Below are 25,214 nucleotides of genomic sequence, written 5' to 3' on the forward strand. Positions count from 1 at the left end.
TGGTCAAACTAAATGAATAAAGTTAAATAAAATAATAATTTTTTTTAAAAAAGTCTCTTACAAACAAGTGATTAAATAAACTTAAAAAAATAAAAATGAAAAGACCCTAAGTCCTTATCATGACTGACAAGGGTCTTCATGAACCCTAGGGCGTCTTTGACTTTACCTCTCATCCTTCTTCCCTTTGCTCACTGGCCCTCAGCTTGCAGTGGACAAGTATTTTCTTGTCAAAGCAATTTAAAATTAATGTCTTACTCCTCAATCAATTTTAAAGAAAATCCCTTTCTTTTTAGAGGGTAAGATATAGGATGTGAAAGAATCCTAGAAAATGTAATGTGGTCTTGTTGACCAAAATAAAAAAGAAAAACCCAGACTACTATTTTCCAGTCTCTAGTTGCAATACTGACTAAAATTGATACGAAATGAGAAAGACCACACAGATTCTTGTATCTTGAGGAGTAAGGGAATTTCCATTTCAAGTGCTTTTATTTAACTGTCTGCAAATTTAGTTTCGAAAACTCCAGTATTAACTACACACACACACACACACACACACACCACACGCACACAAAACCCCCAAACCAAATACAAACCCTGACTTAAACTAATCAAGCTTGGTTTTCATATGCGGTGTTCTTTCATAACCACTGAATGGTTTTAAAGACCATCCCAAGTCATACGAAACCACACTTTGTGAAACGTTAAGTTTCAGATGACTTTGCAAGTTACTCTTTAAAGGACTAACGTATTGTGTCACAATAAACAGCCCTGGGAAGGCACAGGGAGAACAGATATAAAAATAGAATTCACACTTCAGAGCCTCAGGCCAATTTCTTCAAAATGATTTGAAAACACAAATATATTTTAGTTCTGTGTACCCTTTGGGGAAATTCTGTCAGGAGGCAGGTGAAGTAGGCTTTTAGAGCTCCAACAAAGGAAATCAGCAGAGGAAGGAAAAAAGAACTGATGAAAAAAGTGGAAATGTGTAGGTTTGTAGATAACTCAGTAGGAGACAATTTTTCCTTTTTTTTTTTCTTGAGAGATTTTTGCTATAGGGTGCATGCACTTGCTGGAGAGACAGAGAGACAGAGAGCTAGGAATCATCCCCCAAAGTGGATAGCCATGCTGCAATCCCTTCTCCATTTTCCTCCTGAGATTTTGGGCATGCACATACACACATGCCTGGCCTGAGTTTCGAGCCGCTGGGTCCAGGACTTGAATCGCAGTCGACTATGTGGGAGTCCAGTGCCTTAACCACTATACCACCTGCTGGGCCCAGTACTTTTTAAAACTATAAAAACAATGAGCATTCTATAATTAAAACAAACCTCAGCAATAATCACATAGAAGACTTGTTGTGTTTAAATAACTACATAAATTGGCTAAATACTTTGTGAAAAGACCTAAAAAAAAGTGATTTGCTCATCAGTTCATTTATTCAGATCAACGTTGGTACAGTCAAAAGGCAACGAACTTCTTCTGACAGATTGATACCCATTAAGCTGCTACTTCAGACCCAATACACATGACCTTGAGAGCAGGAGGCCCCCTAACGCCAGAAACGAAATGTCATAAAGAATTTATATACTGAAGAACTTGTGCAAATGAAAAAAGAAATGATATACAAGTCCTTCAACTAAGCAAGTAGATTCTTGAAAAAAAAATTCTAACTATACAATAAGTTACAGGGCAACTTTTGTGAGTCAAGAGACACCTATTAAGGGGGAAGAGAGAAAGACGGTTCAGTCACCCTACGGTACAGCCTAAAGGCGCTATTCATTTAGCCTGCCTATCTCCAGAAATACACGCCTCAGAAGTCAATATTGAGCCATTCTCAGACAGTGAATTTGGAGGAAAAAAATCTAGGATCAGTTTGAGCTGGGCTATTTATTTATTTATAAGCTCGAGCAAGCGATGGCACCTCTGTGGACCTGTCTCCTCAGCTGCCAAGTTTTCAGAATAACAATCTTTTCTTAGAGCTGTAAAAAGATCAAATGACAGCCTATTTACAAGTAGTTCTCAACTCTGATGGCATCTTAAAATCACCTCCTAAATGAAAACAGAAATGTTGGTGCCTGGCCCCATTCTATAAACTCGGGATGAAGCGTTCTAGGATGAGCTTTTGGCATCGGTGGATTTTTAAAGCTCCCCAGATGATTCTAATATGTAGCCACTGCTGAGCACCACAGGGCTATTGCTAAAGCTTTCCAAACGACCCCAACCATCACTTGGGGATCCTGCCAAATGCACATTTGGACTCGGCAGTGAGGCCTGAGAGTCTGTACTGCTAGTAGTTTCCTAGGTTACCCTGAGCCGCTCTCAGCCACACTCTTGAGTATAGCAGGGCGCTCAGTGGCTACAGCACAGTGCCAATCAGCATTCACTTTCCCCCCAGACTGTAACTCTTACACATGGTGGCACAGGCTTCAGCCTTTCTTTCTTTTCTTTTCTGTCCTTTCTTCTTTTTCTTTTTTTTTTCCCAGTGGGGCACATACCCTTGCCAGCGAGATTGAGACGGGGAGAGAAAGCACCCCTCAAGGGGAACGGTCATTGTGCAATCCCTTCCACTCTCTCTCCCCCTCCTTTTGGGACTTTAGGCTTGCACACACATACACCTGGCATGTTTCTCAAGCTACCAGGTCTGGGACTCGAATCTGGGGGTTGGTCATGTGGGATCCGGCTGCCTTAACCAGCATGTCATGGAGCAGCCCCCTCCCCCTTTTTAAGTTTATTTTTTCCATGAGCAAGAGAGACGGCAAGACAGGGACAGAGAGGAGGAGGGAGAGAGAGAGAGTTAAGAGAGAGAGAGACACCCCCGGCAGGGTCTTGGTTCCATGATCTGCCCCCAGCCTCGGCTAGTCTGGAACATGGCACACATGTGTGCCTAGTGTACTCAGAGACATCTCCAGACGTGAGCTGAGAACTTTCCCATGTGGGTCAGTCTTACAGGGCATTGCATTTTGCCACTGCACCACTGCCCAGGCCCTTCTTAGGACTGTTGTAAGATGTATAAGATTTTAAAACAAAGCACAAAAGGTTGTACAAATAAAAGGGATGTCTCGGGTTGTCTGTTAAGAAGAGACCATTTATTTATGGTTACAAGCACACCCACTTGCTATGGTACCACTGCTCGCCACATTCATTACAAATGACATAGTTCATCATTTGTTCATCTGGGTTTGAATTCCGCACCCAACTCGGAAGGAAAAGTGTTCCCCTGGTGATTAAGGTGACCTTGCAGTTGTAGTTCTCACAGCGCCTGCATTTTATTTTATTTGTTGGCGTGCCATCGATTGTTTGGGGAAGGCAATGTTCCTGGATACAAGACTCCGTGTAGGAAGCTCTCAACTGCTTCAGCTCTTGGCTTGCCATCTCCATGACGTTCATTTTGGCAAATTCTCTCGGAGACATGGTCCCAGACAGCAAGTTTTGTTGTAAGTGAGAATTTTTGGGGTTCTTCAAATTAGCAACTTTGCTTCTGATACAAGTTTTATATTTTTTGAGGTTCTTTGAATGAAGGGTATAAACGTGTTCTTCAATTTCTCTTGCCAAGTTTTGCCACAAACTAGCTTTTGGCTGATCTATGGAAGAATTACTTAAAGCTGTATAAAGCAGTTCTGTGCATTTAGTTCTCACAGGCATGGTGGGATCCAACAATTCACTCGATCTCTTGCCAGCAGATTTAGGGTCACCAACCCCCAAGTGCTCTTCCTTAGGTACCATTTGAATAGCACTATTTTCAAGCACAATCATTTCAGTGGGTTTTGCCACATCGTGGGATAGCAGAAAACTAGAACTGCAAACACCTGGTGTCTCATCCTGACTTGGGTCATGAGAAATTCCCGAATTTTCTTCTTTATTACCACCCATAGAGAATAATTTAGGGCTGTCCCTTGGTTTGGAGTTTGTATCTCTGTGAAGAGCTTTCCACTTTGACAGCAAACACTTGGCTTTCTTTTTCAAAGCCATCGAGGGGCAGTTTTTGAGGACCCTGTACACAGCCCTGACCACATCTGTCTCCTGGAGATGCTCCTTACTCACATAAATCACTTCTAGCTCAGTAAGGTAGTTGCCAACATCCTCAAAATCCCTTTTAGACATCAGTTGCTCAATAAGAGAAGCTGTGGCAGCTATCTGGTTCTGGTCAGACATCTTTGCAGCTGCAAGGAAAAAAGAGGTTTCAGTTTTCTTAAGCTGGCTTTTGCTAGTCGCAGCTTCCAAAATAGTAAAATAGCACTTTGTGCCAGCTACCTATGCAATGTTTACTGAAGGAGTTCTGTACAATGAGTGGGCGTTGACTTTTTAGAAAATGGAATTTGCAACGTGGGATGGTTTAGTTTCAAGAGTTTTATTCTCAATAGTTAAAAGAAAAGCAGCATTACAAAGAATTCTGCCTAATATCTGCTTACAAGGGGCTTGCTGGAGGACGTGCTACAATTTTTTCACCTCTGATTCCACAAATTGATGATCTTTCTAGCTCAGTATCAGTCAGTTCACTTGGGTGGAATCTGGTGATCACACTGGGGATGGAAGCATGCCAATGTCAGCATCGATATGGTAATGCTGAGCAATGCTGGGCTAGTTCCCCCACATTCAGCTAAATGAGCTACTTGCTGACTTCATCATCTTTAAAGTGATACTGTCCTGAATATAAGAGAAACGGGACACAAAAGGGATGCTAATGCCTCAAGCAGCCTAAAGAAACTGAGCTAGCCTAGGTTGGGAAGCAGCTGGACCTACGTCTGGTGGCCCCCAAAGTCAACAGGCCACACTGTGCCTACGTCTGAGTCTTCTGACCAACAGGGTAAAGGTTCAGACTCAACAATCCAGATGATTAATGACTTTGAACTAATTAGTCCCTACAGAGCTTATACATTAACTTTTGTGTGTGTGTGTGTGTGTGTGTGTTTTAACTTTGAAGTGTAAAAAATTGCTCCGTGGTGATGTCTGTGTGAATCTCACCCTGGGCAGGCGATGCTCACTTTATCTAACCAGTCTGTTTGTCCCTCCACATACTGTCTGGTCTAACTGTGAACACAGTAACTTGATGACAGGGACCATGATCATGCTTTTTCAAAAATCCACGGGCTCTATTTCATGGCACTTGGTATCAAATAATCATCTCTGAACATACAAAGACTAACAATACTGAAGTGATTATAGGGAGAATTAATGCAGTCTTCTTAGAGATCATCTGATAAGTGCCATAAAACATAATGTCTGTTTAGTCTAAATGTGCTTTACAGAAATCAGAGCTGTGGAAACTGTGTATGTAAGAATTTTTTTCTAACTTAGGAGAAATACGAAGGCCCCCAAACAGGAGTATGGTTTTAAAAAAATATGGCACATCCCTAGGATGATACAGTGATACAACCATTTAAAAGCATGCTTTTAGAAAGTATTTAATTACATGGGAAAATAACAACATAATACTAGATGAAAAAAAGTAGGATATAAAACTATGTACACAAAAAGATTAAATAGAGTTACCCTATGATTCAGCAGATTTACCCAAGAGAAATGGAAACATAAGCAAACCCACACAAAAATTTATATATGAATGTTCACAGCATTATTATTCAGAATAGCCAGAATGTGGAAAAACCTTAATGTCCATCAACTTGTAAATGGATAAATAAATTATCTATACCACGGAATGTTATTCAGCCATTAAAAGGAATGATGTTCTGATACACGCTACAACATGAGTGAATCTTAAGGACTCTAAGCCAACGGAAAGAAGCTAGACACAAAAGACTACATATTGTATGATTACATTTATGTGAAATGTCTAGAATAGGCAAATCTGTAGGAGACAGAAAATACACCAGTGGTTACCTAAATAGGGCTAGGGGGAAGGACAAAGGGGAGTGGCACTAATGGGTACTAGATTTTTCTTGGGGAGATGGTGAAAATCTAAGGTTGAGTGTGTTGATGGGTTGCACAACTGGGAATAAACTAAAAACCACTGAATTGCATACTTTAAACAGATGAACTGTATGGTACATGCATTACAGCTGGATAAAGATGTCATTAAAAAACATACAGAGTCTGATCCAAATTTCATTTAAAAATTACATATGAAAAGCTTAAAAAGAGATACAAAATTTTAAAGATTAGCATTTATGAATGGTAACATTGTAGGTAATATTTGTTATTTTACTCTTTTTTTTTTTTGTTTTTGCTATAGGGCGAGTTCGCTTGCCAAACAGACCGAGAGAGACATAGAGACAGAAAGTGAGAAATCGCCCCCCATGGGGGATGGTCACGCCGCAATCCCTTTTCCTCCATTCTCCTCTCGGGATCTTGGGCACGCACGCACACGCGACCAGCGTGAGTTTAAGCCACTGGGTCCGAAACTCGAACCACAGTCAACTATATGGGAGTCCAGCGACATAGCCATTATGCCAACTGCTGGTCCCTTCTTTAACTCTTCTGTATTTTTTATGATAACCATGTAGTTTCTATAATCAGAAGGTCTAATATAATTTTAAGATAAACTATACATATTTAAGACATATGCCTACTGAAAAACAGGATGGGAAGTGAATCAGCCACCTTCTCCCTTCCCTCTGGAATGAGAGTATCAAGTCTTAAAGGGAATCTCATCACCAGTAGCTTGGCACTCACCATTTCCTCAGAAGTCACTGGATCTCAGACCCAGTTACATCTCCTCGAACTCTGTCACAACACATGAAGAGTTAAGTACCGTTGGCCACTGGTGTTTCCCTAGTAAGACAGCTTAGATATGACCATTTTCAACACCACAGGGATGGGATGTATAAAATCTGGACAATTATTTCTAGTTTGTTTTAAATCAGATTAACAGTGACTGAATGAGCCATCAGATAAGAATCTTAAATAACTCAGGATCTTAAGATAATTTTCCTAATTATTATTTTAAAGAATTATTTTATTTAACTTTATTTTTTTATTTTAATTTGACCAGAGAGGGGTGAGAGAAAGAGAAAGCCACCAAGTCTGGGACTCAAACTGCGGTCGGTCATGTGGGAGTCCAGCACCCTTAACCACTACACCACCTGTTGTCCCCAATTTTCCTAATTATTGAGAATCAATATTTAAAGGTCATTTTTTTTTCTTTCTGGAATCTCATTTTTAGACCAAATATAGAAGAGACTTTCTTAAGAATTAAAGGCTCAATAAACAAAGAAAAGAGAAGATCCACGTCTTCACCGGCTCAACACTTTTCTCAGAACCACCTGCTTCAGAGCTTGAGGGAGCCCAGCAGTCATGACATGATGATGAGATTCCATGCTACTCAGCAGGCTGGCACCCGACTTGGCTCATTCCCTAATGCAGAAGAAACACTTGTGCAGCCTGATTCTAAGGGCATGACTACTGCAGAAGTCAATGTCCAGACAGGTGGCACATAAGACAGGCCTGGAGTGCCCCATGACTTTCAGCAGTATTTGACTCAGATCTAGCCCCTCTGTGAAACAATCACATGGATATGAAGCCTTTATTGCTCTAGGAAGGTAAAATGTGGAAGTCACTGGGGGGCTGGCAGGTGGTGTGGTGGTTAGGGGCAATGGATTCCCACATGGCCAACCATGGTTTGAGTCCTGGACCTGGTGGCTTGCTTTCTCGTTTTCCCTTTCTCTCTCTCTCTGTCTCTCTCTGATCAAATTAAAGAAATGATAATAACAAATGGAATTAAATAACTAAATAATTCTTAAAAAAAAAAAAAGAAACAAACTTCTGTGTAGTGGAAAAAAAAAAATCACTGGGATACAAAATTTTGAGAAATACCAGAGAAAGACAAAGTAAGCTATGTGTCAGGTTTAGAGTTCCACATAGTTCACTCAACAAATATTTATTATGTATCTAAGTGTGTGCTAGATGCTGAGCCTAAAGAGAGAGTCCTTGCTCATGACAGGAGCAGACGGCCCACTGAAAGGCATCCTAACAAAAAACTGGCCAGTGAGAACACACATGGTGTCGCCAGATGGATAGCCACTGGCTGCTGGGGGAAAACACACAGGACGGTACCAAACCCCATCTGGGCTATCTGTCATCTGGCCAGCTGCAATTGCTTTGTCCCTGCCTTCATGACACTTTGTTAAAGGCCTAAGGAAGATAGCCACTCATTTTTCTGCTTAAAGCCCTTCAGAGATTCCCTTTATCCCCAGGATGGTGTTCAAGCTCCTTACCAAGAGATGAATAGTGCATGGGGCCAGCAGGTGGTGTGGTGGGTTGAGGGCACTGGACTCCCACATGACCAACTACGGTTCAAGTCCTGGACCTGGCAGCTTGCTTTCTCTCTTCCCTCCCCGCCGCCTCATCAAATTAAAATAAATAAATAAACCTAAATAATTCTTAAAAACACACACACACACAAAACGAAAAGCGCTCCTCCAAGCCTTCCCCTTGACTACTTTCAACCACCCATTTCACAGCTCTGTGCTTGTGCCGCAGCAGCTCCCTGAGCCTGGCCTGTCTCTCAGCATCAGCGGTTCTCAACCCTGGCTCTACTTTAGAATCATCTGGGGAAATGAAACAATAAACAACAAAAACAAACAATGCCAGGGCCTAGATGAACTGAATTAGACTCTCTAGGGGTAGGGCCTACACATCTGTTCACCTCTCTAGGCAATTTTGATTTAAATCACACACAGGCACACACGCCCTGCCCCACTCAGGCAGGCCCTTCCAGTTAGATTGCCATGAACCCCCGAGACAGCTCTGGTCCTGCTCCTGGACTGAACGCTCAGAATGTCTCTGGCTTTGGATTTTTGGAGTCCCATTCAATCAGAAAATATTAAAAACACCCACTGTGTACAACTTGCCTGAGAATCTTCTCTACCCATTACAACTGGTGACGGTAATGTCTTAAATGTCACGGCGCACATGATTGTCAATATTCGTCACTTACCACTTAATGTGGAAGGCAACGTACACTGGCCGAGCAACTCCACGTGCCGTCACTCTCACGTCATCTCAAGCTTCAGAACAACCCTGACAAACAAATACAGCTTGTCTCCATTTTGCAGATGAGGAAATATGTTAAAAACATCAAATAATTTGCACAACTTTTTTGTGATGTTTATCACATTTAAAAGATGTTTTAATTGTCTGCCTTCCTTACAAAACCCTAGGAGAAGATCCACATCTGTTTTACTCACCTAGACACACCTAGCAAACACCTGGCCAGTGCTCAGTATTATGCAACGAAACATTTTTGTTAAATAGTGAAAAGCATCCAGAATGCTCTCTTTACTCTGTCCTTGTGAGCATCACTTTTTTTTTCACTACAGACCAGCCTGCTTGTCTTCATCACACCTAAGTCCAGTGTCTCTCCGCTTCTCCCCATGGGAGATCAAGCCCATCTCTATTCTAGCCCAAAAATCATTCAAAAAGTTCTAGCTAAAAAAAAAAAGAAGGAGCAGCAAAGAAGGGATTGTAGCATGGCCATCCCTCTAGGGAGTGATTTCTTGCTTTCTAGCTGTCTGTTTCTCTAGCAAGCACGCTCACCCTATAGCAAAAATCTCTCTATCTCAAAAAAAAAAAAAAAAAAAAAAGTACCTCTGTGGGCTAAACGAGTATATTTGAAGAGTCAAGTCATTTGGATAAGGAGGATCAAGTAGATACAATGAGGAATCAAACAAGTTGGGTAAGTTTCTTGATCATCCTGTGTCTCAGTTTCCTCATCGACAAAATGGGGGAATCCAACATCCTAGGATTACAATGAGAATGAAATGACACAGTTTTTATAAAGTGCTTAGAACTATGACTGTCACGCATAAGCTTAACTGACAAATACATGGGTCTACAATTAAGAGATTTAATAATATTTATCATACATACCAAGCATTATTCTAGAGCAGGGTGTGAGTAAATCCTTTTTGTAAAAGGCCAGACGGTAAATATTTCAGACCTTGCAGGCCATACAATCTTTGTATAGGCTATCAATTCTGATGCTCCTGTAGCAGGCACAGTAAACAGAAAATACCCAAGTGGGGGGCTAGGTGATAATGCAGTGGTAATGCAACTGTGCCCACATGGGAAAGGATCTGGGTTCGAATCCCAGGACCTCCCTAAGCATACTGGGGGCACACACATGTGCCCATGATTTGGGCTAACTGAGATGGATCACAGCATGGGGACCTAGTTGGGGGTGCCTGGCTCTCATGGAAGAAATAAACTTTTTTTTTGAAAGAAAATAAATAAATTAATGGACATGATTGTCCCAATAATACAAACAAAAACAAGCAATCAGATTCGGCCACAGGCCATAGTTTGTTAACTATTTTCTACAGCAGTGCTGTCCAATATAAACGTAATGTAAGCCACGGAAAGCATTTACATTCTCCTAGTAGCCACTATAATTTTTTAAAAGGTGAAATTAATACATTTTATTTAATTCAGTATATCCAAAATACTGTCATTTCAACACGTATTTGATATAAATAAATTGAGATATTTAACATTTCCTTTTGCATGTGAATTCTCCAAAATTCACTGTTTTACAGTTACAGCATATGTGATTAGACAAATGTTTATTTACTCATTTATTCCAAGAGCAAGAGAGACAGAACCCCCAACAGGGTCCTGATGCTGCAATCCGCTCACGCAAGCCCCAGATCAGGGTCACACGTGTGCCCAGCCTGCCCAGGAAGGTTTCTAAACAGAATGGGGAATCTCCCCGTGTGGAATTGCCTTGCATTGCGCTCTACTGCTGGGCCACCTTCTGGCCCCCAGCACATCTCGATTCTTTTTTTTTTAAATTATGTTTATTTTCAGTTAATTAATCAATTAACATTCATTCCCTGAGCATTGTCGCAGCATACAAAACGTGATTTCTCATCCAGAATATACTACATAGTGGCTTAATCATACGTGTTATCGTCAATAATTTTCCATTTCTAGTTTCACATATATAAATACACACACACATATATGTATGTATATATATTTTCCCCCTCTTTCTTACCCTCTGCCATTTCCCAACCTCCTCCCGCACTATCTCAGGTGTCTACAGTTGTTTTCCATTCCTTTCCCACACACACATTTCATTGATTCACAAAATTTCTGAAATAATCTAACTACTTTCAATACCAAGTTCAGCTGGTATATACATATCTGTGAGTACATGTCTGACTTTAGGTGTGAAACTGAGTAGAATGAATATACTATAAGGTAGCACCTAGCTGATGCTACAATATAACTTACTACAATCATTAAATAGGTATTTTTAACATGTTTTTTAATTTCAAGAAAAGCAGTTTTAGCTTTAATAAATCAAAGAAATGCTAAGGAACTTTGCTCATCTCAATTCTGACTTGCCACATTTCAGGTGCTCCAGCCTTCTGTAACTAGGGACTGCCATACTGCTCAGCATAGTTGCACAGCAAATGCTGAGTATGGATAACGCTGAGATACACACCTATACCTCTGGCTTCTGAATACATATCAAAAACGGAGTTTATACAGTGCCAGCACGAGTAGGCCGTAAATATTTGTTGACTGGATGCATATAAAAGCTTGTTAAATATTAATACTACGGTGCGCTGCACGCCAACTTGCAGTAAACTGCCTAAACTCTGCGAAATACATAGTGAAAAGTTCCAGAAGCTGGTAACAAATGTGTAGTAACCTAGATCCATTTAATTCTTTAGATCTCTTTAAGACCTAAAGAGAAACTCAAACTTTCAAGCCCTAACCCACACATAACTGCAGCTTCACAGTGGGGCCCGGTTTCTATGGGGGGAAATGATGCCAAACGTTGGCAGGGGCGTCGCAGTTTCTGAACTGCCACTCAGCACTGGGGGGCCCTTTCCCGCACTGAAGGTCCCAGGATAGGGACAGCGAGGGGAGGAGACCAGCCCAAGCGCCCCGTCTGGCCTGGGTCTGGTGTCGATAGGGGAGGGGGAGGAGTCATGCAACAGGCAAAGCCTGCTGCCCACAGTTCCAGAGAGCCGGTCCTGCACCCACCACACCCCACACGTACAGCTGCGACCCTGAACGTTCTGTCCACCCCGGCGACCTCGGCTGGGGCAAGGGCACCTCAGGGCCTACTCGGCCTAGCGCGCACCAGTCTGCGAGCGGGGAAGGGCTTCCGCCGAAAACAAGAACTAGTCTTTGTGCCGGCGGGGCAAAGGCCGTGGCGATCGCAGAGCATGACTCACTGAGAAGCGCAGGCGCAGACGCGGAGCCATCGGAAGCTCCCACGACCGGGGAAGACTTCCGGTCTCAGAGGCGGGACGAAGGAGGCTCGACCAATCCAAACCCGCAGACCAGTTAACTGCGCGCCTGGGACCCGGCGCAGGCTTGCTAGGAAACTGGCGCCTGCGCAGAACAATTGGTGACGTGAAGCCGCCTCTCCGCAGTTCCCTGGAGGAGGAGCTACCCCACGCTCCGGGCTTAAAGTGAAAGAAACAAATCTCGCTCTTGTTTTTTTAGCACAGCAGCGAAGTTTGTTCAACTACTCTACAGCTTAGTGTTTTTGCTTCCAATCAAGACAGTGCTCACCTGCATGTTGACATAGTGTGATGAAAATATTAATTACTTATTTAACCTAGTAATTAATTCAGCAGGTTTTTTTTGTTTGTTTTTTTTTTCCTAGCATGCCCCAGTTGACACGAAATACTATTTATGACACGGTCCCGTGTCTCCTAGACTTCTCACCTGTGTGCCTTCTTTGATCCTTTTTATTCAAATGGCTTCTTCAAATCCACTTGAGTAGCCCACAGAGGACACCATATAAGCTTTCTGCTTATTTAATTTAACATGACTTAGTGTTTTTTCTCTTCTTTTTTCTTTGTTATGTTTTGGAGGGTCATTTTCCTGATCACTATATCTTCTCTATTCCCCCCCCTTTAGAAATATCTCTTAAAAATATGGAGTACTATAGATATCCAGAACAACAATAGTTAGTTTTAAATAGCGACCTAGAAGGAATATTTCCTTCGTGATCAGATTTGTAACATTCACTTAAACTAGAGAATGTGTCAGCCTCCAGTTGCGGATTCCCTATTCTAAGGTCACTAGGGAAAAGATTTAGGAAAGCAGTATTCACTCTGGATTGGATGCTGACAGGAAGCAGGATGAGTCTATGATTGAGTAACGTAATAAATCTTGCCTAGGAGGGGAGACAAGACCAGCAATTCATACTGGCTGGGAGAAGGGGTGTTGGATCACTTGTGGTTTGGCTAATTCAGAAAGTCAGTATTCTACCATGGTTATAAAGGAATCTTGCCTTCCTTTTTATCCCTCAGTCAGAGCACAGCCTTATCTGATGTTGGTGTTCTGAGAAATTATTTGTGTTCCACAGGATACCACCAAGAACCCAGCTGTGACCATGGGAAAGCTTGGAGCTGTCAGTAGTTGCTTTTCTGTTTCTCTCTAACCTTTAAATCATTATGGGGCTAAAGTGTTTGCTTTTGTAAATTTTACTACAATATTCACTTAAGGATTATATCTTATTAAAGAAAAAATATTCAGTGCCCTGTTTAAAACAGAGCAAAGAAGACTTTTTAGGAACATTGTAATAGGTATGGGGACCATTGCACCAACGTCTTACACTGGAGGAGAGAGATTGGGCTCAACTCCAAAAACAGCATGATCAAGTAGGAATTTATAGCCAAAGAGCAAAGTGGTGGTGGTGACAGGGAGGGGGCATCAGTGGATAAACAATTTTTCAAAGGAAACATCAGGAGTAAGGGTGATTCTGGCTAAACCAACCTGACAGAATTTTTGCTAAAGACAGAAAAGGGTAAAAAAGATATCACCTGGGGGGGGGGGGTAAGGATGAGGCACCTGATCAGAAATAGGGTTATATTACAGGTGGGCCAATAAGAAGCTTCAGGAACCTGACTAAAGTGTGGCCAAGGCTCTCTGACAATCTTTAGTTTTGCCCATTAAAAGGAAAATCTTGGACAATTTAAATCTAGCAGAGTTTATTTAAGCAAATAGTGATTTATGAGTCAGGCAGCACTGAGAACTAGAAGAGGTTTAGAGAGCTCAGTGAGCAGTATTTATAGACAGAGAAGGGAAGCAAAGAATAGTAACGTGTTGATTGGTTGCAGTTCGTGTTATTTGGATGTGGTCTGATCAGATGGCAGCCTGTGATTGGCTAAAGCTTGGCTGCTTGTGATTGGCTGACACTCACCTGACTATTACAGTCCTAAATTAGGTTTTCGATTTGTTTACACACCAAATTAGGTTGCAGTTCATTGCATAGGAACTAATAGCACTGAGACAGCCTCAGATCAATGGCTTTCTTATTTAATTTAACATGACTTAGTAGTATTTCTCTTCTTTTTCCTTTGTTATTTTTTGGGGTTCATTTATCTGGCCACTCTTCTCTATTCCCCCCTTTAGAAGTACCCCTTAAAATATGGAGTACTAAAGGCAGCTAGAATAACAATATCTAGTTTTAAAACATGACCTAGAAGGAATACTTCCTTGTGATCAGATTTGTAGCATTCAGTTCTTAAAATATATATTGTGTGTCAAAGCAATCATACTTAAGCTATGAAAGACTCAACCTATAGGAATTAGTTTAAAAAGTAGAAGTTACTTTAGAAACTTGTGACAGTAGAGACTTGAGGGATATTCTAACCAATGAACTCTGTACTGACGAAAAAAATCAAAATTAGTAAAAACTCTAAAGAAAGATAAAGCGACCCAAGCTTCCCTCTGGTGTAAATGAAACACTGACACACATGATTATCTAAGAGGCAAGCTATAATTACTGTGTAGTCCTGCTTTGTCTGCTACGGTAACCACACGTGAATAGTTAGATTTAAATTAAGTGTTAAATTCTATCCCTGGGCCCTGTAGCCCAGTGATTAAGGGAGCAGAATTCTTCATGGCTAACTGGGTTCAAATCCTGACCCTAGTGGCTTGAAAAAAAAAATGTCAGATACATGTGCAAGTATTCCCCAAATGTCAACAGGATGGAGAAATGCAGAAAAAGGGATTGCAGTGTAACCATACGCCATTAGAGGGTGATTTTTTTTCTCTCTCTCCCCCCTTCTCTCTCTCTGGCAAGCACACATGCCCTCCAGCCATTAAAAACAATGATGTTCCGGGAACCAGCAGTTAGCATAATGGCTATGGCGCTGGACTCCCACGTAGTCGACCACGGTTCGCGTCCCGGACCTGGTGACTTAAAACTTACGCTCGGCGCGTGTGCGTGCGTGCCCAAGATCCCGAGAGGAGAATGGAGGAGAAGGGATTGCGGCATGACCATCCCCCCTGGGGGTGATTTCTCGCTTTCTGTCTCTATGTCTCTCTCTGTCTGTCTGACAAGCGTACGCGCCCTATAGTGAAAACCTCTCAAAAAACAAACAAACACAAAATGATGTTCCTCCATTGCACTAGCCAAATGTAAAGTTCTCAGTAGCCACTTGAGGCTACTGGGTACCATATTAGATAGCACAGCTATAGAATGTGTCCATCGCAGCAGGTAATTCTGTTAAACAGAATAGGCTGAATTAATATGATATAAATCTACAACAGGACACAGTAAAGGTTGCTGAGTTCATTCTTTGGGGCAATTTTAAAGTAGAATATTTATTAAAGTACTTACATCTATAACAATTTATCATACATCGTTTTGGGCCCTTTCTTTTAAAACTATCTTTCAGCTGCTTCAGTACTCTGGAATTCTCTTTGATGAATTTCCTTTAGTGCAATGGAAACCCCTCTTCAAGCCCCCTTAAGTCTCTGAATGGCAGTATAGATGTTCTGAGCGCACACAGACAACCGTTTCCTGCAAATTCCCAAGGAACAGAGGCAAAGGCCTTTATGAATCCTCTGCAGAGGCTAAGGTTACATATCACTTAAGGAACAGTTGCAGATGTTTCCTTTGGAATGAGGTCAGAGAAAGTGTGTCTTGCTGGGTTCTAAGGTGCTGACTGATGTCTTTTTCCTGGCAAAACACCAGGAGCAGGCACACGGTTTAACTGGGGATGTTCTTATAAATCACAAAATTACAGAGAAGCAAGGAGCATATTTTGGCTGGAAATCCCCAGAGACTTAGAGAAGCGGTAGTTCTTACACAGGGCAGGCGCCTTTTGGCTGGTGAGCCATGGATTAAATCAATGATTCTCAACCAGGAGTGGGGAAAGTATACCAGATATGCCTTCGGAAGCTTCTGTCAGACACATTAGCCAGGCTTTCTACATGCAGGGCAGCATGGGGAGTGAGGGAGGAAACATCGCCCCCGCCCCCAGGTTAAAGATTCTTCACTTTTTAAAGTTTCACAACCACTTCCTTTATTGGTATAGCCTTTTAAATTCCATTGCTGCTGGGCCAGCCCATGGTGTGGTGGTTAAGGTAGCTGAGGTGGATCCCACATAGCTGACTGCACTGTTTGAGTCCTAGATCCGGCAGCTTGAAAAATATACCAGGCATATGTGCGTGCATGCACAAAAAGAAGGGAGAGATGGAGGAGAAAGAAGTGCAGCGTGGCCATCCCCCATGGGGTGAATGCTTTCTTACTTACTCTCTGTCTCTGTCTCTTTCTCTCTCTCTCTCTCCAGCACACACACCCCTAGCAAACTTAAAATAATAATAATAAATTCAATTGCTGGTGTCAGAAGGTGGCACAGAATAGTGCAACTGATCATACATGAGAAGGTCCTTGGTTCAACCCCTGAGACCTTCTTGAGTACACTGGGCACATGCATGTCTAGAATCCGAGGTGGCTGAGACTGGAGGTGGATCATGGCATGGAGACACTCTTGGGAGTGCTCCTCTCTCTCTGGCCCTGTTTACCACCATTAATGCTTGGAACTATCAGTCCCTTTCATTTTAACCAGTCTAGGGGGACCTATCTTGGTCAGCGATTCTCAACCTGCTGTATATTAGAATCATCTGGAGAATTTTTTAAACTCCCAGTGGCTAGGCTGTACCTTGAGCCAATTATTGGACCTAATAAATCAGACTCTCTATCTTCTAAAATTCCTCAGATGTTCCTGGTGGGCATTTAATACTGAAACCATTGCTTTAACTTATTCCAATTCTGCCCTTAATTTCACCTGCAAGATTTTCCCCAAGAACCACTGATCGAACATAATCTTTGTTTTAGTTGCATGTGTATTTGGCAGAGAGACAGAGAGAGAGGGAGGGATAAAGCATCCTCTAGTGGGGTGAGGTCATGGACAATTTCTTCTCCTCCATTTCTCCATCTTGTTGGAATTTGGGGTACGTGCACACATGTACCTGGAGTGATTTTCAAGCCATCAGGGCCAGGAGTCAAACCATCGTTGGCCATGTGTGATCTGGCTCCCTTAACCACTAAGCTATGGGGTCAGATGCTGCACTGTCTGTGCAAAAACAGGCCCTGCTTTTGCTGGCATATTCATGCAGCCTTTTTCTGTTGTGTCCCTTACCTGCAGACAGGCCTCTTGGGCGGGGTCCTCCCCAGATTGCCTGAGCCCAGCTACTTGCTTGATGTACACTGAGCCATAGGAAGCCCAGCAGCTCTGCCCCTACCAAGCCCCGGAAGCAGGGGCTGCTTCCTCTGTTAGCGAGTCTCTTTGCTGTCATAGGCAGTGTTAGGCCGCTCTAGCTGGCTTCCCTCCTACTGAGTTCTCGGGAGAGTCAGACACCATCCTATGACAGAAGCACCTGCACGCTTTCACGGAAAGGCCACCTGTCAATCTTTCAATCATTTGCACTGGCGTGTTGACTGGGATAATTATATGCACTCAGTGCCAACTTTTGCATGATGGGTTCACATGGTGGACTTCAGTGGGTTCAGACTCCCCAGCTTTCAGCCCACCATCTGAACAGCCAATCAATCACTTGAACAATGGAGGCTTTCTTCTTAGACCGTTCCTACAATGGCCCCTTCCCCAGGATTGTATATGTAGCCCTGGAGCCGTTCCCAAAGCCAGATCTCTGGTCTGCATCCACCTGCACACTCTCACTTTTCCTTATTGTAGTTTCCCTCTGCTGTAAATGAACTAGGCTCTGATTCTGTTGCTTGCCAGTGGCAAACATTAAGTGACACATGTGGCCATGCCATTTGAGGGGCATCAGAAGAGGATCCTTGACGTGACCATACTGCTGGAATCCTCTTCCTGCTTTTTCCTCTGATTGAGGCATTGGAAGATGTGAATGTAAAGAGCACATGTGATTCAGGGAAGTTCACACCTGAAGCTCTGCATCCCCATGCCTGAGTTATTTGATAAAGGTATTCTCCGTTCATCGTCAGGGACCAGCGGAATGGGACATAGGATAAGTAAACGTTGATGGGGTGAGTTGGGAGAGAATGAAAGGTTTGCGAAATTGGATTCTTGAAGGTGAATGAACTGGAAGGGTCGGGGTACTCAGAAAGAAACATGAATTCACAAGAAACTGGGAAGGGGCAGCATTGGACCAAACAGGGAACAGGAGATGCCGAAGGCAGCTCTTAGTCGTTTGCCTGGTGGCAGCCACACATGCGCAAGGCTGCCACCAGGGGCCACTGCTGCCTTTCTGAGGGAGGACTTGAAAAAGGCGAAGCTGCCAGCTGGAAGTGTCTATGTTGAGCAGGAGAGCTGCGGGTCTGGAGCTTGGCCCCACTGAGGAGGAAAACGACTTTAAAGGGGTCGCAGGGGTAGAAAAGGAGGGTGTCGAAACTTTAATCACTGTCCAGAAAGACCAATAGAAGTGGGGAGGTAAGGGAGCCAGGCTCCTGAGCCCTGAGAGGACTATTTCCCCAGGCTTCAGTCCTCAGCCTGTTGAGCTCTCCAGCAGCCCGCTGATGCCCAGGGTCCATTGCTGGCCTGGGTGGCAGGCCAGGGGCATCTCCAATGTGAAAAGTGTTGATGACCGGACCAGATAACACGAATCTGGGTAACTTCAGTCCCAGCCTGCCTGGCATTGAGAGGTGGATGCACTCTAGGTGTCCCCAGTCATTTCGCACAACGTCAGATAGATGCGCTTCATCTTCAAGTGGGGGGGGCACTACTTTTACTTTTTGAAATAAATTCTGATTGAAGTGTAACACGTATATAGAAATTGTTTAAGTGTATTGCCCAATCATTTTGACAAAGTGAACATGCCCATTCAAAAAGCATCATAAACCCAGAATTCCCAGCCCCCTATAAGTTCCCCCCTAGTGTTCTCCTCCAGAGGCTTCCCAAAGGGTAAACACAATCCCAGTTTCTCCACCATAGATTAATCTTGCCTGGTATTTTTTTTTCCCCAGAGGGTATATGCACTCACCAGAGTCAGAGAGACAGAGAGAGAGGGAGAGGAGGAAATACCCCTTCCAATGGGACACAGTCATGCCACAATCCCTTCTCCTCCATTTTCCCATCCTGCCAGGATTTGGGGCACACATACACATGTGCCCAGAGTGTTTTCTCAAGCTCAGAAGCCAGGATTGAAATAGTGCTGTCGTCCATGTGGGATTCAACTCCCCCAACCACCAGGTTCCAACAGTGGGATAGCTAACTAAAATGCAGGAAATTCATTCAATGCATTTCGATGAATGATGTATTTTTGAAATTCATCTAAATCCATCTCTGCTTCTATGAGGAGCATTAGGTGGGTCACTCATTTCTTTGTAGTATCTCATTGAATGAATTTCCTGCATTTTAGTTATCTATTCCACTCCCAGGCGACATTATGAGCACTTAGGTTATTCTACTGGGACTATTACAAATACTGCTGCTATGTATCTCCCTTTGTTTCTTTACTTTGTTTTTCTTAGCAACTGTTTCTATGGGGTATATATCTAGCACTGGGATTATGAGTGGGTAATATTATTTTTGGTCATAAACGACTCCTAACCATAAAATGATAATACCAAGTTTCTTGTGTGGTTTCAGTTGATTGATTTATTTCTTTTCATGTGAGAGAGAGAGAGACCCAGAGAAAAAGACAGGTACCCCCGAGAGGATCTCACCATGCTGTGATCCTCCCCTCAGCGTTCCAGACAGCCAGGATTGCAGGCCCACACAGGCACACCCCATGTTCGGATCAATTTAGGACCTGAACCCAGGCTCCCTACATGGCTCCTGGGTCGCACAGTGGCACCTACTTCTTGTGCCACTGCAGCTGGGCCTTCTTATATGACTTTTGTACCTGAAGAAGGCAATTCCAAATGTGTTTTGTGAAATAAACGTGTAAGTTTTCAAAGAATTTACTGAGGAAGAAAGGGTAATAGCTGTCGCCTGGTCATATTTAATCCAGCACTTTTCATGCTATAGAAAGTGGCCACAGGGTGGGAAAACTAAAACAAACAAAAGACAACCTAGAAGGGGGAAACAATGTCTATGATGCTCCCAAATTGATTAAAGGTAGGATAATTATTTTTGTCAAAAACATGGAGATTTTATATATATATATATAAAACCTTTCTGATTTTAGAAAATTTCCCAGAGGGCACATGCATTTGCCAGAGACAGAGACCGAAAGAGAGGAAAAGGGAGACAGCACCCTCTCCTTGGGGCATGATCATGCTACGATCCCTTCTCTTCCATCCCTCCTTTCAAGATTCTGGGCATGCAGGGAACCAGCAGTTAGCATAGTGGCTATGTCGCTGGACTCCCACGTAGTCGACCGTGGTTCGTGTCTCGGACCCGGTGGCTTAAAACTCACGCTGGGCGCGTGTGCGTGCGTGCCCAAGATCCCGAGAGGAGAATGGAGGAGAAGGGATTGCAGCATGGCCATCCCCCCTGGGGGGTGATTTCTCGCTTTCTGTCTCTATGTCTCTCTCTGTCTGTCTGGCGAGCGCACGCGCCCTACAGTGAAAATCTCTCCAAAAAAAAAAAAAAAAGATTCTGGGCATGCACAAAAAAGCAAACACAAGCACCTGGTGTAGTTTTTCAAGCCACCAGGGCTGGGACTCAGGCTGTGAGATTGGCCATGGGGGATCCAGCCACCTGAACCACCAGGCATGGGCGTGCCTCCCCCTTCCTTTTCTTTTCTTTCTTTCTTTCTTCTTCTTCTTTTTTTTCTGTAAAAGACAGAGTCTTGCCATTTCACAATCTTCCTGCCTCAGCCTCCCAGCTGGGACCACAGGTATGCACCAAAAGGCCTGGCTCTTTTTAAAACAAGGTCTCACTATGTTGCCCAGCTTCAAGCTCATGATCCTCCTGTCTCAGCCTCCTGGGTTTCTAGGATTAGAGGTGCATGCTACCATGTCCTATAACCTCTGTATCTTTTATTTAGTTATTTAGTATTATTTACCAGAAAGGGTGTGTGCTCACCAGGGGGAATCAAAGACAGAAGTAGAGGGAAAAAGGACCCCCCATGGGGTGTGGTCACCTTATGATCCCTTCTCCATCCTGTCATGATTTCGAGCCCCCACCCTCCCACACACACACCCTCAGCTTGTTTTTCAAGTCACCAGGACTGGGATTTGAACCATGCAGTGGGCCATGCGGGATCTGACTCCTTTAAACACTAGGCCACTGAGCTGGCCCTGTAAATTTTTTTAAGTTTTTTGTTGTTGTTATTGCCATAGGGCATATGTGCTTGTTGGAGAGAGATAGAGACAGTGAGATGGAAAGTGAGAAATCACCCCCCAGGGGGGATGGCCATGCCACATTCCCTCTTCCTTCATTCTCCTCCATTCTCCTCTTGGGGCTTTGGGAACACACGCACATGCACCTGGTGTGATTTTCAAGCCCTGCTGGCCCCTTTTTACCTTAGGCCCACTTAGAGGCTGCCCTTCCTGGCCTCCATCACACTTTACTACTACCTCCCAAGACAAGTCTATTTAAACATCATCTTACAGAACTTCCCCCACATGCCTATTCGTGCTAAAATGTTTATGGACTTCAGAAAATAAGAATTCCAAAAGGCCATAAGTAATGATTGCAATCTACAACCTCATTATCCACACAAAAGAAGTCTTCTTTGTACACATGTCCAAAAATCCCAAAGGCCATGATCCTTCACCATTCCCTGCCCAGACAATGAAGCCACGCCGCCCTACAATGCCAACACAGCACTGAATGAAGACATGGCCACCCGCATTTGCAGTCACAGCGTGCCAGAGTTTAAGGGAAAAAGAAGGTTGAATTCATTTTCCTTGGCTTTTTAGATGTTAATCCACTCTAAGCCTCCTTGACATTTTTTTGGGGGGAGGGGAAGTGCTCAGACTTGTCAAGAAGAAGTTAAAAAAAAATCTCACTTCAAATCAATGTGCTGAGATAAACTCATCATTCAGGAAAGCCAGTTTTTAAAATAGAAACATATGTCTAACCGCTACCCCTGCCCCTCTTCCTTCTTAAGGAGAAGCCATTGCTGCATCGGGCTGTCAGTCTGACAGCTTTCCACCTCCTGCAACAACTGCATGTACCTCAAAGGATGCTAAGTGGCCAGTATCCAATTCCCTCTGTCAGGGTTCCGAAACTCTTTAACTGTTCTAATAGCAAGACCATTTGACTCAAAAACAAATCACCATTTTTGGAAGAGAGTATCAAATTATAACATGTTTCAAAACTTTGATCGTTCTCTCTCAAAATGTCGAATGAGTTCACTCCATGTTTGCTTATTTTGCAGAAATTAAATCTCCTGATAGCATATGGTCTGATTTTAATAGCAGTTCTAGGTAAGTAAGTTCCAGAAAGCAATCATTCCCTTCACTCAGAGAAGGTGAGCAGAGCCTTTATGAAAGGCAAGCATGCCGTTGGTAATGTGGACTTGGAAGAAGCCAACATTGCTACCCTGTTCTTCCAGCTGTCATCACCTCATCTAATTGATTCCAGAAAGCTAAGAGCCTGATGCTGGGAGGTGATGGGCCATGGGGCTCTTGTGTTTTTGCCCATCTTCTGTGTAAAAGCACTGGAGGCTTTTGTTCTGTATGATCCTTTCCTTGAAAACATATATATCTCTCAAACAGCCTGGGAGAGTAGACAAAGTGTCTTCTTTCTGGAGGGCAGATTTGTCTCTTGACCAAACTAATAAAGATATTGTCTCATTCCAGGATAAAGTTTGGGCAGGTTTACTATCATCCCTCTTATAAGATTGGGGGTTTCCTAAACTCAGGTCTCCTCAGCTGTAGCTACTAGGATCTGTGTCTGCATTGCCCCACACCCTGGGGGCCTCGGGGTGAGGCAAAGGGAAGTGGGGTAAGGAAGAAGCCTGTGCTGCCTGTGGTCCCCTGAGTCATCAAGTCCTTGGCTCGTGCTTAGGAGTCTTGTGGTCTTGTATTTTCTTTTCTTTTTTCTTTTCTTTTTTTTTGAGAGATTTTTGCTATAGGGCACGTGCACTCACCAGAAAGACAGAGACCGAGAGACAGAAAGTGAGAAATCACCCCCCAGGGGGGATGGCTACGCCACAATCCCTTCTCCTTCATTCTCTCAGCATCATCTCGGGCATGCACTCACACGCACCTGGTGTGAGTTTAAGCCACCGGGTCTGGGACTCAAACCGCAGTCGACTACATGGGAGTTCAGTGACATAGCCGTTACGCTAACTGTTGGTCTCACAGTTCTTGACAACTGAAAACATCTCCAGGTCAGAAAAATACATTATCCTGCAAGTATTATGTACCACCAAGAAAAGAGGAAAAGTACAAAAAATACAGGTTCTTAGGCCCAGCCACCCTGGCACATGCTGCTAAGACGCTGCGCTCTGCAGGCTGGGACCACATGGGAGGCCCTGGTTGGATTCTCAATCCAACCTAAAAGCTGGGTATGGCGGTGTGCCTTTGTAATCCCAGAGGTTTGGAGAGGCTGAAACAGGAGGATCAGAATGCAGTGACACTCTGTCCCCTTCCCCCCCACCCCCCAAATCAGACTCCCTCAGGCCAGGCTAGAGGTCAGTCTTTTCTTAGAGAGGCAAGTGCAGGGGCAAAGGGAGTCTAGGGCCACCCAAGACACAACAGCCATCTTACAGGAAGGAGAGGCTAGGGATACAGGCTCCATGCAGGATGAAGTCCATGAGAGAGGGGCAGGAGAGACTCTGGCCACAAGGAGACTTCCCTTGGTCTCCAGAGCCATGGCAGGCATCTGGAGGGCCCCATGTGCTGGGCAGGGGCCCTACTGGTTGGGTCAGGAAAACAGGATGTGCAAAGAGCCAAGATTGGGCTTTGGAGTACTGGTAGTGCCACAGAATAAAAAGACGTTAGTCACAAAGCAGAAATGCAAACTGTCCAGGGACATGGCAAGATGCTTAGTCTCATCGGTAGTCGGGGAGACGCGCACAGAAACAGGAGGCAGTGTGTCCCCTAGTGGATGCAGTGCAATAACTTGCTAATACGCAAGGTTGGCGGGAGGTGGGGACATGCACTCTCATTCCACTGCTAGCAGGTCTGTGAATTGGCAGAGCTGCTTGGGAGCGTAAGCTGGCCGTACCGGTATCACAATGAAAAGAGCTGTGCGTACCCTTTGGAGAAAAGATACAGGCTGCTGTCAGCACCCTTGGATAGCGTGATTTCCCCCTTGAAAATAGCACGGGGGAAAGGGAAGCGCGTGAGATGACATCTCCACAACAAGAGCTAGCAAGTCCAGAGCCTGACGGTGTTCGAGGTACTGTAGGGTGTCTTACCTGGTTTGAATAGCGCCATCCTCAGGTTGGGAAATCTGAGTCAGAGAGAAGGTAGGTAATGACCACAGGCATTCCGACTGCTCTGCTCCTGACCACTGGTCTGCTGTGTGCGTGCATGGAGAGAGGCCACTCTGTCTCCACTATGCACCTTACACATAATGAGGCTGAGCTCCCAATCCTGCCCAGGATCCTGCAGCTATTGTGGTAATGCAGGCTCTGGATTCTGTGGCTCCTGGCCTCACCTTGGCTGTGAAGACCAAGAGAAGTTCAGTGGCACACTGATTCTCTGAATCACTAGGGGACCACTAAGACGACATTGTACTTACATATGAAGGTTTAATACTTCAAAGTCTGAATGGTTTTATTTTAAGCATTGGTGATGATATGGTCAATTCCTTGGTTGTTTTGTTTTTTGAGAGTTTTTTTTTTTTCTCTAGGGCGCATGCGCTCACCAGAAAGACAGAGAGAGACAGAAAGGCAGAAAGAGAGAAATCACTCCCCAGGGGGAATGGCCACGCCACAATCCCTTCTCCTCCATTCTCCTCTCAGGAACTTGAACACACACACACACACACACACACACACACACACACACACACGCCAGTCTGAGTTTAAGCCACTGGGCCCGGGACGTGAACCGTGGTCGACTACATGGAAGTCCAGCGATGTAGTCATTACACTAACTGCTGGTCCCAAGAATTTTCTTTTTTTTTTAAAGAATAGTCTCAGTTTCAGCATTCAGCGCTCTTTGT

At 43.8% G+C, this 25,214-nt stretch overlaps 2 protein-coding genes across 9 annotated transcripts in view; both read right to left on the reverse strand.

Moving 5' to 3' along the window:
* Positions 1-8,972, reverse strand: part of RAB9A (RAB9A, member RAS oncogene family) — a 49,101-nt gene extending 40,129 nt beyond the window's left edge. For 6 of the 7 annotated variants that reach the window (XM_006172011.2, XM_006172015.2, XM_027769672.1 and 3 more), the window contains exon 1: positions 8,894-8,969. The gene's annotated coding sequence lies outside the window, so the exon portion shown is untranslated. Of the gene's footprint in view, positions 1-8,893 lie in introns of all 7 variants that reach the window. The other variant, XM_014585652.2, reaches the window with a different exon arrangement.
* TCEANC (transcription elongation factor A N-terminal and central domain containing) lies at positions 3,041-12,234 on the reverse strand. 2 transcript variants are annotated; one of them, XM_006172010.3, is made up of 2 exons: positions 12,147-12,234; positions 3,041-4,160 (listed from the first exon to the last, which is right to left on the reverse strand). In XM_006172010.3, the coding sequence occupies exon 2, from the start codon at positions 4,150-4,152 to the stop codon at positions 3,097-3,099; it is 1,056 nt and encodes a 351-aa protein (XP_006172072.1). In that variant the 5' UTR covers positions 4,153-4,160; positions 12,147-12,234; the 3' UTR covers positions 3,041-3,096. The 2 variants fall into 2 exon arrangements, with proteins under 2 accessions (XP_006172072.1, XP_006172071.1); XM_006172009.3 differs by lacking the exon at positions 12,147-12,234 and adding an exon at positions 8,894-8,975 and having other exon boundaries at positions 3,052-4,160.
* Positions 12,235-25,214: the final 12,980 nt, after the last annotated feature.

The sequence above is a fragment of the Tupaia chinensis genome, unplaced genomic scaffold (genome assembly GCF_000334495.1).
Source record: "Tupaia chinensis unplaced genomic scaffold, TupChi_1.0 Scaffold150243_1, whole genome shotgun sequence".
Lineage (NCBI taxonomy): Eukaryota > Metazoa > Chordata > Mammalia > Scandentia > Tupaiidae > Tupaia > Tupaia belangeri.

What these genes read in the sequence shown, in the direction of transcription:
- TCEANC (XM_006172010.3), bottom strand. Translation starts at nt 4,152, where the DNA reads ATGTCTGACCAGAACCAGATAGCTGCCACAGCTTCTCTTATTGAGCAA.